Below are 19,646 nucleotides of genomic sequence, written 5' to 3'. Positions count from 1 at the left end.
AGCAACTCTCGTGCCTCAGCTTCCTGAGTAGCTGGGATTATAGGCACCCGCCACCATGCCCAGCAAATTTTTGTATTTTTAGTAGAGACAGCGTTTCATCATATTGGCCAGGCTGGTCTTGAACTCCTGACCTCAAGTGATCCACCCGCCTCGGCCTCCCAAAGTATTGGAATTACAGACGTGACTCATCATGCCCAGCCTTTCATGGAAATCTTTATGCCAGAGATCAGCTCAGGTCAAATTAATCTGTTCTGTGGTATAAGAGGAGGCGCAGATGAGCAGGTGCACATAACTGCTTCGTGACAGGGTGAGTCTTGGGAAGCTCTAATCAAGCCTCCCCATCCCTTTCCACATTTCCCCGTAGCCTCATTCTACATACAGGGCACTGGAAGGGTCATGGTCTCTGGAAGGGTGGCACAGCAGGACACCGGGCACAGTACTGAAATCTTAGGCAACTCTGGACAAACCCGCTGCATTTGGAAGTTTCTTTGGTGGCTTCCTGTTCCAGCAAATAGAAGGGTAACAAGAAGAGAGTGAGAAACTCTGCCATGCTTCTCCTGAGCGTGCCCCGGGGGAAGAAGACAACCCCACAGAGATTTAAGGATTTGAGGGGTCCTGAGATTCAGGGTGTCCTGAGTTCCTTTTCTTAGGTAGAGCCCCAGAAAGCAGTAAAACCCTTCATCTATGGCCAATCAGCCAGAGCTTCTCATTGTCTCTGGATTCTCCCTATAGCCCAAAGGAGTGCAGGAGCAGTGCGTTAGCTCACCTAGTGGAGGACGACTGCATGGATACTGATAATAGATGGCCTGACCCTGCAAGACGTGAAGCTCCACAGTGACCTGGATCCACAGGAAGATGGACATTCCCGTGGTGCCAGCTTCAGTGGATGTCACCACCCTGAGGGATTTGTGTGCCTTCCCCTGACCTGCACATGCCAATCAACCTCAGGGAAAGTGTGTGTGTGTGGGGGGGTGGGGGCTAAGGGCACATTGAAGTCATGATGGTTAAGTGACTGTCACCTGGGGGACTGTATCCTCCAAGGAGAATTAAGTTCAAACATGGTGAAACCCCATCTCTACTAAAAATACAAAAATTAGCCAGGTGTGGTGTCGTGTGCCTGAAATCCCAGCTACTTGAGAGGCTGAGGCAGAAGAATTGCTTAAACCCAGGAGACGGAGGCTGCAGTGAGCTGAGACCGCTCCACTGAAATCCGGCCTGGGCGACAGGGAGATTTTGTCTGGGCCACTGCACTGGGCTCCTCAGCTTTCTAAATACAGTATTTTATCTCCATTTACAAAGCTGCACAGGTATTAAAGATCGTGCTGCCTTTGTTGGGCAGATTTGAAGACGGACCCAACAGCAAAGACGGAGAGGAAAAAGGGGATGGAGCTTGTAGAACAGGAAGCCCCCAGGGTCTGTGCCGGGTTGCTCAGCTCTTGAGGACGTTGTGGATGGTGAAGTGCTGATCGTGTCCCGGGGCAGCCAGCACCTCCACTGGGCCCAGAAGGTCTTGACTTTGGACGCTTACCCCTGTTTCACAAGTGTTTAAAAGCTGTTTTTACTGCCGGGCGTGGTGGCTCACGCCTGTAATCCCAGCACTTTGGGAGGCCAAGGCGGGTGGATCACGAGGTCAAGAGATCGAGACCATCCTGGTCAACATGGTGAAACCCCGTCTCTACTAAAACTACAAAAAATTAGCTGGGCATGGTGGCATGTGCCTGTAATCCCAGCTACTCAGGAGGCTGAGGCAGGAGAATTGCCTGAACCCAGGAGGCGGAGGTTGCGGTGAGCCGAGATTGCGCCATTGCACTCCAGCCTGGGTAACAAGAGCGAAACTCCGTCTCTATTAAAAAAAAATAAAAAAATAAAAAATAATAAAAGCTGTTTTTGCTTTTGTTTTTTTCCTAAATAATGATTACTTGGTACTTATTAATCCTTCTTTGGGGGAGGGACAGGGCTTTAAAACTGAAGAAAGTAATTTTCATAAAAGTATCGAAAATGGAAAAAAGTTACTTTGTAAAAAATTTGCTATACAAACCAAATGGCAGCTGTTGAGAATCTCAATAAAATGTTAAATGTATTTGCTGGCAGTGGTACCCTTCTGCCAGAGGTTAGGTCACTGTGCCATCATTCTGTGGGGTGGTAGGGGGTACGTGTGGTGTATGTGGGTGAAACTTTTTGTCTCAGGATGGGTCATAATCTTAGTTGCAGTTTTCCTTTCAAATAGGATTACAAAGTAGTAAAACATGGGCTTGGAAGTGTCAGACCTGAGTGAGTCCCACCTTCACGACTTAGTGCCATTGGCCTGAACTTTATTTACAAATAACCTATTTGTAAAGGTGTGACACCTCTTCCCTGGAACTATAATGACAGAATTTTAAAATACTGCCTGGCACATAATAGGCACTTAATATACAGTAGCCAATAGTGGCAATGATAGGTACAGCTTTGAACAAAGAGGCAGTGGGATCTTTGGGCTAGAAGGGAAACTAGGCATTTGTTTTCCTGTTTCTGGGCAAAATTGACTCCTACCTAGAGATAAGACAGATATTCCCTATCTGTCTTTCAGCTATTGAACAAGTTTCACAGCCTGTTGCATGTCAAACATTTTTTTAGGCACAGGGGTTACAGGGGTGACCAGGCAGCTACATTCCCTGCTGTTGTGATTATGGTTTGGGGATGCCTAATTTTTTCAACTTAAACCTCACTCGAATCTCCCAGTGATTTCTTGACGGGCTTTATGATATGGTAAAAACTATATGGGACCAGCCCAGGGCCCATGGGTTTTGTTCTGAGGCCCATCATTTCTTTGCCTCCTTCCTAAAAATGGAAGCAGAGGGGCTGGGGTATTCTGAGCTGACTTGCCTATTTATGGTGTTTTAAAATACTATAGGTATATGTGTTTTTGTGTATATAGGGTTTATTAGAATGCAACTTCCTTGAAAAGGTGGATGATATATATATATATATTTTTTCGAGCCAGTCTCGCTCTGTCACCCAGGCTGGAGTACAGTGGTGCGATCTCGGCTCACTGCAACCTCTGCCTCCTGGTTTCAAGCAATCTCCTGTCTCAGCTTCCCAAGTAACTGGGATTACAGACACCTGCCACCATGCCCAGCTAATTTTTGTATGTTTAGTACAGACAGGCTGATCTTGAACTCCTGACCTCAAGCGATCCACCTGCCTTGGCCTCCCAAAGTGCTGGGATTACAGGCGTGAACCACCATGCTCAGCCTGGTGTACTTATTTTTAATGCTTAGAGTACTCATGACACCTACAAGTCATTCAGTAGTTTGCCGAATGAATGGGACAGATGAGGCTGTACTATCCCTGAGATGACACAGGGAGACAAGGCAGTGCTAGCCTCATTTCAGTGCTTGTTCCAAGCTCTCGTCTCCTCACAGGGCTGTAACTGGCTCAGATGAGATGAATGTATACATCTCTAATGCCTTGGAAATGCAGAATTCCCTGAATTGCTCCTGATAGCCTGTTGAGGGACACTGCCTGTAATCCCAGCACTTTGGGAGGCTGAGGCAGGTGCATCACTTGAGGTAAGGAGTTCGAGACCAGCCTGGTCAACATGGCGAAACCTTTCTACTAAAAAAATACAAAAAAAAAAAAAAAATTAGCAGGGTGTGGTGGTGCATGCCTTTAATCCCAGCTACTTGGGAGGCAGAGGTAGGAGAGTCACTTGAACCTCCTGCCTTTGCCTCCCAAGTAGCTGGGAAGGTAGAGGTCACAGTGAGCTGAGATCACACCACCACACTCCAGCCTGGGCAAGAGAGCAAGACTCCATCTCAAAAATTAGATTAAATTAAATTAACGATTTTCTGCACTACAAGCTGTGTAATAACTTAGTGCTTAATAACTGAGGAGGAAGTGACCTCATCACATCTCCTAAACGTGACAGGAACTAGGAACACATCTGATCTATGCACTTTCATACTGCTTTTTTTCAAGTTATATTCTGAGACTAAAAAAGTCAAGATGTGCTCCTCCACTAAAACCTCCGCTGTCCAATTGGAATTATAGTCTAGACAATTCTAAGGAAAAGTGATAGCCATCTTCTGAAGAACAAAAGTAGATATCAGTAGTTACAAACTCTTCCCCAAAAGACTGTTTGATCTTCATCCTGAGAGTATATTTAAAAAAATGTCCAAAGCTCACTACTCATTCATAACCCAACAGTATTATCAGGACTGTGGGATATAGCAAAGATAGCTCTGCTGTGTCCTTGTTCTCTCTGCAAGCTTTTTACCAGGTGCTGGACTGGAGACTTCCTGAGTGCTGGACCCCAGTAATTTGGTCATAGGTGGATGGGAACATGGCTGGCCGTTCTGTCAGAAGGGACCTGACTGGAGTTCTTACTGCTCAAAACTCCAGCTTGCAGCATTGGGCTAGAGCTGATGGAAGGAGAGCTGTTACCTTTCTGTTCTACATGAATGCTACACTGTGAAAGAACAGTGTCATCTGACTTGAGCGACAAGGTAGTATTCAAGACGCCTTAGAGGACCTAATCAGAACTTACCAGCTGTAGCGTACAACTCCCTCAAGTGCAGATGCTGGACCTCTGCAGCAGAAATTACTCAAGCTGTTTAGTATAATAGAAATAAAAATTCCCCATCCCTCCTTAACCTATTATCATCAGATACCTTAGGGCAGGGGAGGGGAGAAGACAGAAACCCGATTCTAAAACAAACTCTAGAATAACCGATGTCTGTAAGTTGAAGGACTGATGTGCAGGACATGATCCATGCCTCCTCATAAAACAGCTAGAGAGGCGACTATTGTGGATCAAGACTGTTGTCTTCAGTCTTCACCAAGCAGCACAGGCAATGGAACAGAAGCTTCAGGCTTGTCTTCACGGTGGAACTATGGTATCCGGAGGACAGGAATCTTGTCCGCTCTTCACTGATGCCCCTCATTCCCAGGGCCACACAACAAACACAAAGTGCCTTGCTGTAAGCACAGCCAGGCTAGTAGTAGCCAGGAATAGGTGAGTGGTGCCTAGTTGGTCTTCTTGGATCTCAGCAATCCTCGTAACCTTTCAAGAACTCATTCATATGAAAAACTGGCAAAATGTCCTGCTTACCTGCAGTTACTAAATCCCGTGAGGTAAGGATGCTCCCAGTCTAGAACTGTACCCTGGCCCCTATGGAGTCCCATGAGGGGTGTGATATGCCTAAGGTCCTCCCTGTGATGGTCTGCATGGCAGACACTTGGTTCTGGTGACTGTGGTCACACAGGGATCATTACCCATTTGACACAACAGGAGAAAACAGGTCACAGGTTAACTGGCAGCCACACAGTGCGTATGTGTGGTAATGTCGGGGGAAGAGTATCACACAGATAAATTATCTGCCCAATGCATGCTGAGTGGATGCAGCTCACACCTGGGGGCGGGGCTTTAAACGTTGGACTAAATCCACCCTGAGCCCTCCGGGATATCTGCTGGCAGTTGCACGGAGGATGTACACAGCACGTGTGTTGGACAATGCAGTCCAATTGGGGAGTGGATAAAGTGCGTTTATTTTCTTCCATGTGTGTTTTTGTAAAAAGGAAAAAGGAAGCAAAAGACTCCTTCCTTCCAGACCCAGTGTCCACTGAGCTTGGAGTGGGTGGAGCTGGGACCAGGCCCCTAGGAAAAGGTGTAGGAATAGAAGGCAATGGCATTGACGCTATAGTCCATGGGGAGGTGGTGCCCGACGTGCCTGGCCCCTAGGCTGGCCCCACCCAGAGCGGAGGAGTACTTCAGCTTCATCAGGGTGAAGCTGGAGAAGTAGTTCTGAGCCTGGATCTCTCTGCCCTGGGTCAGCGCCGAAAGAAAACCTGGAGGGAAGAACAGAAGGACAGAGGTAAGAGGAGACCAGCAACCTTCCGGCACCAGGAAGGAAGAGAGACAAGGATGCCCAGACCCTGAGGTACTCTTGTAGAGGTGCTGGAGGGGCCCGCCCACATGCCAAATCCCTGGCACACAGGGTGCACTGGGTACTTGCGTATTGGAGCCAGCAGCACAGGGGGCTTGGCCTCCTCTCAGCTCCAGAGGACCCAATGCCAGGAACTCCATGGTAGCAATGGGAGTCCTTGAGCTACTTCAGAATGTCCAGGGGAAACCATCCAACTGCCTAGCATAAGGCTGCCAGGGCTAAGAAGGCAGGCCTCTTTTCTTCTGGATAGGATTATGCTGACTAGGGATGTCACCACAGGTTATCCCATGCCAGTCAGTGCTCTGATTTTAAGTTAGATCTGTCTTTAATTAATTTTTTAAAAGTGGCAACCAGGCCGGGCGTGGTGGCTCATGCCTGTAATCCCAGCACTTTGGGAGGCCAAGGCAGGCAGATCAGAAAGTCAGGAGTCCGAGACCAACCTGGCCAACATATGAAACCCCGTCTCTGCTAAAAATACAAAAATTAGCCGGGCATGGTGGTGTGCACCTATAGTCCCAGCTACTCAGGAGGCTGAGGCAGGAGAATTGCTTGAACCCGGGAGGCAGAGGTTGTGGCCTGGGCAACAGAGTGAGACTTTGTCTCAAAAAAAAAAAAAAAAAAAAAAAAGTGGGTACTATTCAATAAATCATTTAGAATACAGCATCTTTTCAAGAGTTCAAGGAAGGTGGATGGGACATTATTAAAGGGCCCAATGGCAGAGTGAGGTTGGGGTATCAGTGGCAAGTCTAGACTTCAGGGTCCAGGGAGGAGGTTCTCTCTGGGGCAAGCAGCTTTCCTGGGCCACCTCCTTTCCAGCCCCATCCCCTGCCCTTACCCTTCCCACCTCCCCCCAGGCTCACCTTCCTTCAGCAGCTCCCAACTCTTCCACACAGAGCCCACGCACAGGATGGGGAGGCCAATCTCGCCCTGGAACAAGACCTAGGTGGAGAGCAGAAAATGGATACGGGGCCAATCTAGCCTCTCCAGTGCTGAAGGCAGGAATTTCCTATGACCAACCCACCCTATCCCAGTTACTCTCCCTCAAGCCAAGAAACAGAAGATAGACTCAGGAAAGGAAAAAAGGGAGGAAAATAGGAGGGACTCATAAAGGCCAAGGAGAGAAGAGGAAGGAAAAAAAGAGTTAAGCAACAGTAGCGAGGAAGGAAAGAGAAAAGTGAGGAAAATGAACAGAAACTTGACTGAAAGAAAGGGGACAGGCCAGGCGCAGTGGCTTATGCCTATAATCCCAGCACTTTGGGAGGCCGAGGTGGGTGGATCACTTGAGGTCAGGAGTTCGAAACCTACCTGGCAAACATGGCAAAACCCTGTCTCTACTGAAAATACAAAAATTAGCTGGGCATGGTGATGCATGCCTATAATCCCAGCTACTGGGGAGGCTGAGGCATGAGAATCACTTCAACCTGGGAGGTGGAGTGGGAGGCAGAGTTTGCAGTGAGCAGAGATTACACCACTGCACTCCAGCCTGGCTGACAGAGTGAGGCTGTGTCTCAAAAAAACAAAAAGCTGGATGCTGTGGCTCAGACCTGTAATCCCAGCACTTTGGGAGGCTGAGGCAGGCGGATTACAAGGTCAGGAGTTCGAGACCAGCCTGACCAATATGGTGAAACCCCAACTCTATTAAAAATACAAAAATTAGCTGGGTGTGGTGGCAGGCGCTTGTAGTCCCATCACCTCAGGAAGCTGAGGCAGGAAAATTGCTTGAACCCAGGAGGCGGAGGTTGTAGTGAGCTGAGATTGCACCACTGCACTCCAGCCTGGGCAACAGAGTGATAGTCTGTCTCAAAAAAAAAAAAAAAAACAAGAAAAAAAAAGAAAGGGGACAGTAGATGCACACATGCACATTAAACCAATTTACTATATATAAATATAGGTTACAGGCCAATTACAGAGGGGGGCACTTGACCAAAGAACTTTTTTGTTATAGACATTCTGCAGAATGTTTCTCAGACCCTAAGTTCATTTAAAATAGTATCCAACTTACATAGGGTTTGATGGGATAGTCCCATCCCCAGTGGGGAAGGACCACCCCTGGCCCAGCACCTCCCCACCTTCACTCCCACCTCAACTCACTGGGTCAATCTCAGGCAACACTGCTACGACGTGTCTGCCCAGCATCTCCCCAGCCTTCCTGAAGATATAGCGGGAAAGGGGGTCTCCCTGCTGAGCACCTGGAGTAGGGAGGACGGAAGAAGGGAACTGGTGAGAAACGAGGGAGCTGCCAGTCCTGAGCTACTCTCTCTCTGTTGCAAGGGAGCCACCATGGAAGCACCCTGAGCTAGCAGGAGTCTACTGCAGGATGGATGCCCACCTCGTGGCAGGTGCAGAAGCAAGTCTTCACTGACATACACGCCAGCTACCTCCCTCTGTGGAGAGGTGCCCTGTACGGAGGTGCTCACTCAGGTCCCCAACTCAGGAAGGGAGGGCAGCTGCCACTAAAGGAGTGGAGTGGCACCTGGTTTGTATCCAGCTCACAATGAATTACTGTAAGTCTTTTCCTATGAGGTTGTCAGCCCTGGGTACCCAGGACCCTAGCTGAACAGCTGGCCGGTACTCCTGTCAGTGCCTTCCACCCACTTCCAACAGTCTGCTGTTGGTTAGCCTGTTCCTGGCTCTCTTCTAGAGGGGACTCAGTCCAGCAAGATCTAAGAGAGCCCTAGAATGCCCTGAGGCTGCAGGAACCCAAATTAAGGCACTATGGGCCTTACAGTAGAAAAAGAGCAACATACAGACATATAAGCCCTCTGTTCAGCATCCCTTGACACCCAACAAAATATGCCTAACCTCTCTAAAATCCCCTAGTTCTTTGAGTATAATTGGCTAGGGAAAAAAAGTTACAGATGTGTCCATAGGACAACTGCTTCATAAATTTATCAGAAACAGGCATACAGCCTACACAAACCATGATAGCTATTACAAAGAAAAACACAGGTAATACAAAACTCAACACAACCCATGTGCCCTTCTGCCTCCACCCGAGGCCCACTACTGCCAAGGTCAGTAATGGTGGAGAAGTGAGGTCACTTGGTGAGAGGAAATTTGTTGTCCAGTCCTGTCTGAACCCCACTCCATCCCCCAACTGAGGATGTCTTTGGAGAACAAAGCCAGATAAAACCCACCCCACCTCCAGTACCTTCTGCGATTTTCCGGCAAAACCCAGCAAATCTGCATTTATCAAAGTCCCTATACAGGTGGGTGAGTACTCCTAGCCGATCCGGCACCTGAGAGATGGAGAAACGGGACAAGAGAGTCATCAGAAGCAAAATAAAATCCCCAATCTGTCCACCACAGTTGGCCTTCCTAATGTCTCTACTGTTGGAAATGCTAGAATAATTTTTTTTTAACTCCAAAATACAAAGATTTGAGATTTCTCATTTGAGAAAAGTTCTTTATTTTCCCTAATATGGATTTCATTATTTTACAGGTTAGTTTGAAGGCAGCACAGAGAACAGGGTTTTCTATAGTTTTCACCCAAGTATTTTCTATAGTTTCTTAAGCTGCTCTTTTTTTGTAATTTTTTTTTTCTTTTTAGAGACAAGGTCTTGCTGTTGCCTAGGCTGGCCTTAAGCAATCCTCCCACGTCAGCCTGCTGAGGAGCTGGGTTGGGGTTTTCTTGAAAAGAATTCTTTGGTCAAAGGAATCTAAGGAATATTGCATATTGAAACTCTCCCATGGGGAGTCACAATGCACATTAGCAAATTAAAGGCTCTGAGAAGTTTTGCAATCAAGAAATCAATTTGTTTCTCCCAAAACTTACTTGACCACAGAAGGTAGGTCCTTCCAATCCCAACAAACTTACATACCTTTAACACCTCTAAGGTCCTGAGGAACCAGTGGTTCTCCAGAATACATTTTTTTTTTTTTTTTTGAGACGGAGTTTCACTCTTGTTACCCAGACTGGAGTGCAATGGCGCAATCTCGGCTCACCGCAACCTCCGCCTCCTGGGTTCAGGCAATTCTCCTGCCTGAGCCTCCTGAGTAGCTGGGATTACAGGCACATGCCACCATGCCCAGCTAATTTTTTGTATTTTTAGTAGAGACGGGGTTTCACCATGTTGACCAGGATGGTCTCGATCTCTTGACCTCGTGATCCACCCAACTCGGCCTCCCAAAGTGCTGGGATTACAGGCGTGAGCCACCGCGCCTGGCCCTCATTTTTTTTTTTTTTAATGAGACTGAGTCTCACTCTGTCACCCAGGCTCGAGTACAATGCTGCGATCTCAGCTCACTGCAATCTCTGCCTCTTAGCTTCGAGCCATTCTCCTGCCTCAGCCTCCCAAGTAGCTGGGATTATACGTGCCTGCCACCACGCTTGGCTAATTTTTGTATTTTTAATAGAGATGGCGTTTCACCATGTTGGCCAGGCTGGTCTTGAACTCCTGACCTCAAGTGATCCACCCGCCTTTGCCTCCCAAAGTGTTGGGATTACAGGCGTGAGCCACCATGCCCAGCCCCTAGAACATATTTTAAGTAAATGTCTGAGGTGGTGGGTGGCAAAACTTGAGTACCTACAGCAATGTACTAAGCATGTTATATACTATCTCATTTGATCTTTGTCACAATCCTGTAAGAATGACTAAAGGATAGAAGAGGGAGGAGTGACGTATCAGTGGAGTTTGGAACCAATTGGCTGAGTCGGGATAGCATAATAGTTTCTAAATGCATTTCCTACAACACCTGCTCATCCAGCAATTTCTCTTCCTGGTCCCTCCCTATTCCTCACCTTGGCCTAGCCGGGGCTCCTCAGCTCTGAGAATCCAGGCCCTACTTCCCAGCATCTTTATTTCCCTTCCTTGGTCCTCGTCCTGGCCCCAGCCCCAGTCCACCTACATGGCTGGACAGAAAGACTAACTGGGCCTCACAGGTAACTATTAAATAAACTGATTGGCCTTGTCCTCTTCCTTTCACCTTCTCTTCTGCCTTTTACCTCTGGTTCCGCTAAAGGCAGGTGCTTCCTAATTTACTGCAAATGAACACAGCACAGATAAGAATAGCCAATCCCCAACGCCCTGGGGAGCATGATGCATCTCCCCCAGAACTCTCCCTGTCCACCTCTTCAGGGGCTCTCTTGACCCAAACAGACCAGAAGAGCTCACAGCCCAGGGAATCCATTATACTCTACCTGCTATCTCTGCCCCTGACCTGCACTTTTCATTCTAGCCTAGAATGCCATTGTTTTCACCTCCCAGCAGGTTCTAGCTGCCCAGGAATGAAGTCTGGCTAATTACTTGTCCCTAAACCACCCCTTCCTCATGACTGACACCCTCCTAGAATGCACTGCCCACATCACTGTGAACCCCGTCCTCATCCACAACTCATCCTATTTCCTGCCAGCCCGCCCAGGCACCCCCTGCATCCACTCTTACTTGGAGTGTTTCACTGCTCTACCCCAGGTGTGCGTGTTTACTGGGAGCAGGAGGAGTACCTGGAAATAGTTGAACATGGCCTGTTTGACATAGCCGATATCATGAGGAGCCGCCTCTAGGTTGTCGATGGAGTCAAACACTATTTTCACTGCTTGGTGTGCAATCCAGTAGGCTGCAGGAAGCAGAGAGGGCTAAGAAGATGGGAGCAGTCACCTTGAGCTCATGAGGAAGGAAACTCAGATCCAGACAGGTTAGTGATCTTCAGTTTTATACAAATTAGGTTTTCTGATTCCCAGTGGGGGTTGCGGGCGGGCCGCGGTGGGGGGAGCGGGCACATATTTAATCAAACTGTATCTGACTGACCAAGATAAGGGAAAATTGGAGGGGAAGACAGAATAGGTGAGGCTGTGTCACACCAGCTCCTACCCAAAGGTAAGACAAGGTCAGTCTGTTGTCACAAACAGCACTGGAGTCACTGCCATGAACTGGACCTCAAGGGTCCCTATGAAAATATACACATGCTACCTATAGAGAGGTGATGGTGGCAAGGGCTTCTTTCCCCCTAGCAGACTGGTATGGCAGCCCCTGGCATCTATGGCCTTACCCTCAGTTTCAGCTTCTCCCTAAGGACTCAAAGCCAACACAGGCAGACCCCTGTGCTGAGGGATGAATCTGAGTCCTGGGTACAAGTCACTGGTGGAGAGTAGGGTCAGCAGCTAGTCCAGCATTTGCATCTCTATGATCTCAGTCATCCTGCACGTGGAATGGCCAGGTTCAGAAGCTGTCCCCAGGAAGCCCCAAAGGCTCAGAGTCAAGGGTAGAGAGAGAAAGATGGAGAATGAAGGAAGGGAATCCAGGGAATCCAGGACCTGGAGCTAGGCTGGTCAGTGAGCTCACCTGAACCCTCATCACCCATCATATGGCCCCAGCCGCCGCAGCCACTCTCAGAGCCATCAGGGTTGATGAGCCTGCAGTTGGAGCCTGTTCCAGAGATGAGCACAATTCCACCTGGGGAAAGGAAATGGGAGGCTCAGTGTGGCCAAGGCCTGGCACAGAGCAACAGCTTGCAACTGTGGAGACAGGACAGAAACCAGCCCCAGGCAAGGGATCACCACTCAGTGCTGTAGAGGAGAAAACTGAGCCCAACTAGTTTCCTGCCTGAGGGTCAGGGCCTGGGTCTCAGAAAAACTCCAATCCCATAATGGCCCTGTCTAGGGGGACAAAGAGAAACACAAGCCTGCACCTCTCCGAGGGAAGGTGGCTACTTGCCCAGCCAGCCTTCTGGTGACTCTGCCTGCTTTACTGAGATGGTGCTAGACCCTGTTCTCACAGTGATGTTCACTCATACCTGAAACCATCTTATGAATATAACTACCTCTATTTTATAGATAAGGACATTGAAACTCAGAGTTTTAGAACTTCGCCAAGATGGTATAACTGGCAAAACAGGAACTGGGATTCAAACGCCAATCCCATGACACCAGCACTCTCACAGGGCCACCCTATTCCTCCTCAGCACTGACAGCTTCCCCAGCCTGCCTTCCTCACCACACCACCCCCAGGGGCTTCCTTGTCCACAGGGGAGTTCTGTTTGACTCTACTCGGATTCCCATCAAGAGACCTTTCTTGCTTTTCCTCCTGCTGCCTGGTTCTTGCTCTGGCAGAGACTTAGACTACTGAAAGGAGTCAAGGGGAATGTAGGAGAGACTACCTCCTGGATATCTGCAGAACGAGTTTCGTCAGCTATATCTAGGGGACTTTCCCAAGAAAACCAGTTCTCAATCTCACCCCTCCCTCCACTTCCTCACCATCCGGTGTAGCTGTGGCGATGGAGCCGGCGGCATCAGTGGTGATTAAGTAGCTTTCGCTCAGGTAGGGAAATCGGTCCCTCAGCTCCTCGATCAGGATTCTCACCGCGTCCTCCTGCTCCCCACCGCTCAGAGATAGGCCCTAGGCCATGTGGGAGGTGAGCCAGTGTCCAGAGCCCCAGCCCCAGCTCTTTTCTCAACCCCCTCCCCATCCTGATGCCTGATTCCTGTTCTCCACATCCAGCCATACCCTGCTCACCCAGCCCCAGTCCTCCTTTCACTCCACACAATGACCCCTCAGAAGGCTGTGGTTGCAACAACAACCTGGACTGGGGATGGACCGAAGAGGAGATTCAACAATGTCAGCTTTGGAGCTTGGGAGAGTGTTAGCGCTCTTAACAGAAAGATCAGGCAGTGGGACAAGGTGGGAGGAGATGGAGAGGTAAGCTTGGTTTGGCATACATGGGGTTGCCTATGTCTGCCGAACATCTCATGTGTATGTTCAGGGAGTAGCTGGAGCTACTGCAACTTGGGAGAAAGATCTGAGCCAGGAGTAATAATAGCTAACATTTAATTAGTGCTTATGGGTCGGGCTCTATACTAACCACTCTGCGATGTATCATGTCATCTGACTTTCCCAACAACTCTGAGGTAGCTACTATCCATATTTTCCAAATGAGGAAACTGAGGCTTAGAGAAGATAAGTAACCTACACAGGGTTACACAGATAATAAGCAGCAAAGCTGGGATTCAAACCAAGGTCTCAGCAGCTCTCCAAAGCCCTGTGCTCTTCCAACACACTTGTAGTTTGTAGGTGGCAAGTGAAGCCATGACACAGGTGAGATTATGACAGTTTTGACCCCAGGGACTAAGTCTTGGAGGTCTTTCCCTCTACAGTCGTCAAACTCATCTAGTCCAAACTTGCAACCTGTCTCAGGGTCACTGATGGCTGAATCCCAGGCTCCACCCCAGACTCACCAGGCTTCGCAGAGGTACCAGAGGATCCAGCCCTGCTTTCCGTTTGGCCCTGTTGACCATCTCATTGATCCTCTCCACACACTTGTCTGTCCCGATCAGCTGGCCCCAATCAAGGGAAGGAGGAGTTACAAAGGCTTGCAGAAGCTGTGTTGCCCCTACAGGCTGCTCTACGAGCCCCAGCCACCACCTCAACAGGAATTACAGAGAATAAAATCAGAACCAAGCCCTCTGGTCCCCTCGGTGTGGTTTTTACCCAGTGGTTTGTGCTCAGTCCATCTGCTTCTGCCAGGATCTTCCCATCCTCTGAGACTAAAAGGACCTTGGACCGTGTGCCTCCCCTACAGAACACAAGAGGACACTCAGTCTTGCTTGGAAAAACCCACCGACAGAGCTAAGCTTGTGCTGTCCACACTGGTAGAGCCCAGTGTGATGGAGGAGACAGCTTCAACAAACTCAATCACCGCTCCCAAACCCACCTCTGTGGTTCAGTGTTTGTGTGCTCTTTACCTGAAACATAATTCTCACTCCTCTTCCCTTGGGGATGTCCTCCTTATCCTGCAAGACTCTACTACACTTCATCTAGTCCTTGAAACCTTTTCTGAGGTGTGGCCCACCCCGACAAATTAGTTAAGTCTCCATTACTTAAACCTTGATAGTGCCCCCAAAGTTATTAAAGACTCCTCTGTATGAAGTGTGTTTAATGACTTTGTGTCCACCTGTCATGGTGGACTTCAAGCTCCACTGGGTCATGCTCCCAATCACTCATCCTCTCAGAACTAGCACAGGCAATGCTCAGCAAACACTCCTAAGGAAAATGATATATCTCTCTGCTTCCCGTCACAACAGCTAAAGGCTGACTTTCAAGCTACAGCTGCCAAGGTCTTCAAGACACCTTTGGGAGAAATGCTGACCAGACGGCAGGGTGAGTTTATATATACTGAAGCAACTAAACCTTCAAATGTTGACTACTGGGGGCCACAGTAGTTTACAGGGAGGTCTGTGGTGGTGGGATATATGTTTCTTTATAGATCATTACTTTTAGGAATGGCAGAAGAGGACACTGAAGATTGCTCATCAAACTCAAAGAGACATGAAATTTCAAGGGGGTAGTTAATACCTAAGGTGGCAGATTACACATCTAAAAGAACATCTTGACGAACTCGAAGAAACGGGTCATATCTTATAGATGACTATAACAAGAATGAATGCAGACTCCTATACTGTTTTTAAGTGCTACAGATAAAGGATGGGAAAGATCATTCCTAACAATTCATGTGAAAAGACTGTGGTCTGTAGGTCAGCAGTGGCGTGTGGCTGCAGAGAAGTGAAACCAATCACAGATTCGAAAGTACAGTGCCCTGGTGGAGGAGAGCCACCCCCATTATTGCCTAATTTGACACACACGGATTCACAGAATGTTGCCACTGGCAGGCCACAGTGATCCTATTTATCCCTATCCTCACATTGAACATATGGTAACTGAAGCCCAGAGAGGGCAAATATCTTGTCCATAGTCATACCCAGTGGCAGAGCTATTACAAAAAGTTCAGTAAAAAAGCATCTGAGCAGAAAAATGCAATGTAGTGTAAGCAGCATGGAAAGTCAACAAGGATGGAGCGGTTTTCAGACATCAAGACAATCTAGCACTCTGGCTCGCAGCTGCTCCAGCTCCCGGATAACCTCCAGCCAAGATCTTTGTCACGCTTCTCCCCACTTCCACTCCCCACCCTGCCCGGCTCAACAATTTCACACCTGACACCTGTTCTGAAAAACTCCGTCCGAAGTCAGGAATAGGGAAAAGAAGCTGCTTCTCCAACTGAAGACAGCGGAGTGGGTCTTTCATGGGAGAAAGGGGCGTGGTTCCGCCATGAAACACAAAGGATCCCCCACCCGGGGTGTGGTCGTGGCACACGCAGAGTCCCCGCAAGGCATACGGCCGAGCGCGCCACGGCGCCCCTGCGCGTGCACACACCTCTTCTTCGTAAGGCCCCGCCGCCCAAAGTGCCCAGAAGCCGAGGCGCGAGGTCAGCAGCTTGCCAGCTTGGCCACGGCTTCCCGCCCCGCCCTCGGGCCCAGGCTCCCTCCATCGGGCAGCACTCACCCCTCCACACCCCCATAGATCGCGGCCATGCTGCAGCTACCGTCGCCGCTGGTCCCGCAGTTTGCTTCCCTCCCCACCTAACGCTTCCCTCCCTCCAGCTGACTGGGCACCGCCCCGCGTCCCGTGACCGCCTGCGCAGCCAGCTGACTCCCAGTGCGCGAGCATGCGCGGGGCGGGGCGCCGGTAGGAGCCGTGAGTCGCTGCATCTCTCAGGCTGGCTCCGGGCGGATGTCGCCTCCCGGCCGACCGACTGCGGTCCGCAGCGGCCCCCTCCCTTCTTCTTGGATCCTGCTTCCAGAGATGTACACTCATCTCAAGCGGTGGAACCAAAGAGGGGTATCTGGGGCGGTCGGAACCTTAGGACACGTCACTGCCTTGTCTCCCCTTAGCCCCCGGAATTTGCGGAGAGCCCCACGTTGCGTCGCGCTGCGCGTGCGCACTCCTCTTGGGCCACGTAGGTTGTGACGCACTTTCGGCCAGACCCCCCGTGAATCTGTGGGCTCAGGGACCTGCGCCCGTGGGCCTGTTACAGAAATTACTGTAATTTTCAACCCGACATCTGCCAGGCGAAGGTGAATCACACGGTCACACACGAACACCCGCGGATAATCGTTGCCCTGCGCTCGTGTGAATGCACGGATCCGGGAGGAACTGGGACTGAAACGGGGACAAGCCCTGGAGGCGGTCCTGGCACCCCTGGGGAGGGAGCCTTCACCTACCTGGTTTAGTTCTTGTGGAGGATATTTGCAGGGACGTAGCCTACTGGGAGAACTAGCAGATACGGCTTTACAAGTTTTTTATTGCCTTTCAGCCCCCACCCCGTTCCCCGTCCTTGCATTGTGTCGGGTAAGGGAAAGGGATTCCCAGGGGTGCAAATACTGGCCAGGTCAGGAAGAGCTGTGGCTCCTGAGGGTCTCCTCTGTCTCCTCTGGGCAGTTCTGGGCCCGCAAGGAACAGCTTCGCGGGCCAAAAGGGCGGTCAGCTGCCCTTGGCATATCTAAGGGAAGATCAGCTGGCCTGTCGCTGGTCCAACTGAGTCCTTCTTGACTGCGTCCCATCTTCTGATAGAGAAACCCCTGATAGTCTTCTGTGTCTGGTTATGCTTTCGTGAGAAAATTTGGCTTTTTAAGCTTCCTCATTTCCTAGGGTACCACATTGTAATTCACAAGACTAAAAAGTAAATCGCTACATGATAGACTCTATGTCATATATTCATTTGCAGAATATGTGTACATCATATATTCTATATCCGATGGAGAATATAATGGAGGAGGGTAGGATTTTTTTTATACTGCCTACAGCATTTTTATTCACAGCACATTAAAGCTGGAAGATTAACATACATTTTAAAAATAGAGTTAATCGATTCTAGTGGGATTAAACTGGGCAGGATTTTTGAAGACTAGATTGTAGGTGGATTTTGAAATAATTGTTTCACTCCTGCACTGGTGCAATGAGCCAAGGGACCTATGTGTATGATAATACTAAGTTTGTATTGCTTGTTTAGACAAGCAAAAGGGAAAGTGACCAGGTTTAAGACAAGGATTGAGTTCACCGTTTACTAGCTGGATCTTAGGTGACTTACAGGTAATTGCTGCAGCCTCTCCTCTACAAAATGGAAATGATAAATATCCATCTGCTGGGGCTAACACAAAATTCAAATGCCAGAAGACTTTTGGCAGCCATAAAGTACTTCACAGATCTTAACTAATTTGTATTTACATAACCAATTAGTGTGTGCTGTCCTACACAGTATCCATATGTGATTACTGAGCACTTGAGATGTGGTTAGTCCCAAATGAGATGTGCTGTCAATGTAAAAGACACACAGGATTTCAAAGACTTAGTACCAAAAAGAGGGTAACTTTTTTTTTTTTTTTTTTTTTTTTTTAGAATAAGTGTTTTCTTGTTTCTCTCTTTTTTTTTTTAGACGGAGTTTTGCTCTTGTTACCCAGGCTGGAGCGCAATGGCACGGTCTCGGCTCACCACAACCTCCGCCTCCTGGGTTCAGGCAATTCTCTTGCCTCAGCCTCCTGAGTAGCTGGGATTATGGGCTTGCGCCACCATGCCCAGCTAATTTTTTGTATTTTTAGTAGAGACGCGGTTTCACCATGTTGACCAGGATGGTCTTGATCTCTTGACCTCGTGATCCACCCGCCTCGACCTCCCAAAGTGCTGGGATTACAGGCGTGAGCCACCGTGCCCGGCAAGAGGGTAACTTTTATATGAATCACATGTTAAAATGATAACATTCTGGATACAGTAGGTCAAGATTATAGATTACTAAAATTAATTTTGCTGATTTATCTTTTTTAGTGTCACTACTAGAGAATATAAAATTTTGACCACATTATATTTCTGTCGTAGAACTCTGTTTTGTCTCCATCTGGACCATAATATTTCAAAGTCACTGAGTGCCTATTTATGAAATAAATAATGGCCATATAATTGATTTAAAGAAGAAAGTGGCATTGAATAAATACATTTATATTGTACGTTATAATTCTTTAAAGCTATTTTATGTACCTTTATCTTGTTTGATCATCCTGAAAACCTTATGAGAATGACAGTTTTGTTGTTGTTGTTACTGTTTTTTGGCCCAGGCTGCAGTGCAGTGGCGTAGTCTCGGCTCACTGCGAACTCTGCCTCCTGGGTTCAAGTGATTTTCCTGCCTCAGCCTCCCAAGTAGCTGGGATTACAGGCATGTGCCACCACGCCTGACTAATTTTTGTATTTTTAGTAGAGACAGGGTTTCACCATGTTGGCCAGGCTAGTCTTGAACTCCCGACCTCAAGTGATCTGCCTGCCTTGGCCTCCCAAAGTGCTAGGATAACATGGGTGAGCCACTGTGGCAGGCCGAGAATGACAGATTTCTTTTTTCTTTTTTTTTGCAGTTTTTACAGTTTTGTTTAAACACAAAACGTGCACATAAGCTGTCTACTCATTTTCTTCGCTGCACAGCCTGGCATTGGGGTTGGTGACTCTGATGGCCAGCTGGGCAGCTCTTTCCACGATGGCTTTGTGGTTCTTGGAGGAAACATTGTGAGCGATCTCAGCACAGTAAGATTTGTTGCACATCAGCAGCACTTCCAGCTGCTTCACATGTGGACCAGGAACTTTCAGAAGCCACTGGGCAGCATGTGCTTTGTTTTCTTGTTGCTCTCATAATCAATATTAGTCATCAAGATCTGGCCCTTAAACCTTCTACAAACCGTGTTGTCAGTACCTCTGGGTTTCCTCCAGTTATGCGTAATTTTGACATATTGGTCTGACTAGTGCCGAATGAACTTCTTGGTTCTCTTTTTGACAATCTTGGGTTTCACAAGGGGTCTAAGGGTGGCCATGATGCCAAGGAGGTGATGGCTCAAGAATGACAGATTTCTAATTACATATTACAGGTGAAGAAATGGAGGCTCTGAAATCAAAGTAATAAGCCCAGGCACACACA

The 19,646-nt window shown here is 48.5% G+C and overlaps 1 protein-coding gene and 1 pseudogene across 2 annotated transcripts; both read right to left on the bottom strand.

Annotated features, from left to right (window-relative positions):
- Positions 1–5,505: 5,505 nt before the first annotated feature.
- Positions 5,506–17,100, bottom strand: NAGK (N-acetylglucosamine kinase). 2 transcript variants are annotated; one of them, XM_012475656.2, is made up of 10 exons: positions 17,082–17,100; positions 14,351–14,435; positions 14,098–14,196; positions 13,120–13,261; positions 12,209–12,319; positions 11,371–11,483; positions 9,079–9,166; positions 8,019–8,116; positions 6,788–6,866; positions 5,506–5,829 (listed from the first exon to the last, which is right to left on the bottom strand). In XM_012475656.2, the coding sequence occupies exons 3-10, from the start codon at positions 14,155–14,157 to the stop codon at positions 5,639–5,641; spliced, it is 882 nt and encodes a 293-aa protein (XP_012331079.1). In that variant the 5' UTR covers positions 14,158–14,196; positions 14,351–14,435; positions 17,082–17,100; the 3' UTR covers positions 5,506–5,638. The 2 variants fall into 2 exon arrangements, with proteins under 2 accessions (XP_012331079.1, XP_012331078.1); XM_012475655.2 differs by lacking the exon at positions 17,082–17,100 and adding an exon at positions 16,199–16,287.
- Positions 17,101–19,135: 2,035 nt separating this feature from the next.
- Positions 19,136–19,542, bottom strand: LOC105733298 (large ribosomal subunit protein eL32-like; annotated as a pseudogene).
- Positions 19,543–19,646: the final 104 nt, after the last annotated feature.

The sequence above is a fragment of the Aotus nancymaae genome, unplaced genomic scaffold (genome assembly GCF_030222135.1).
Source record: "Aotus nancymaae isolate 86718 unplaced genomic scaffold, 86718_ANA_hifiasm-v0.15.2.pri h1tg000057l, whole genome shotgun sequence".
In the NCBI taxonomy this organism is placed as follows: Eukaryota; Metazoa; Chordata; class Mammalia; order Primates; family Aotidae; genus Aotus; species Aotus nancymaae.
Note: the sequence above shows the minus strand (reverse complement) of the source record. Positions and strands in the feature narration are given on the sequence as shown.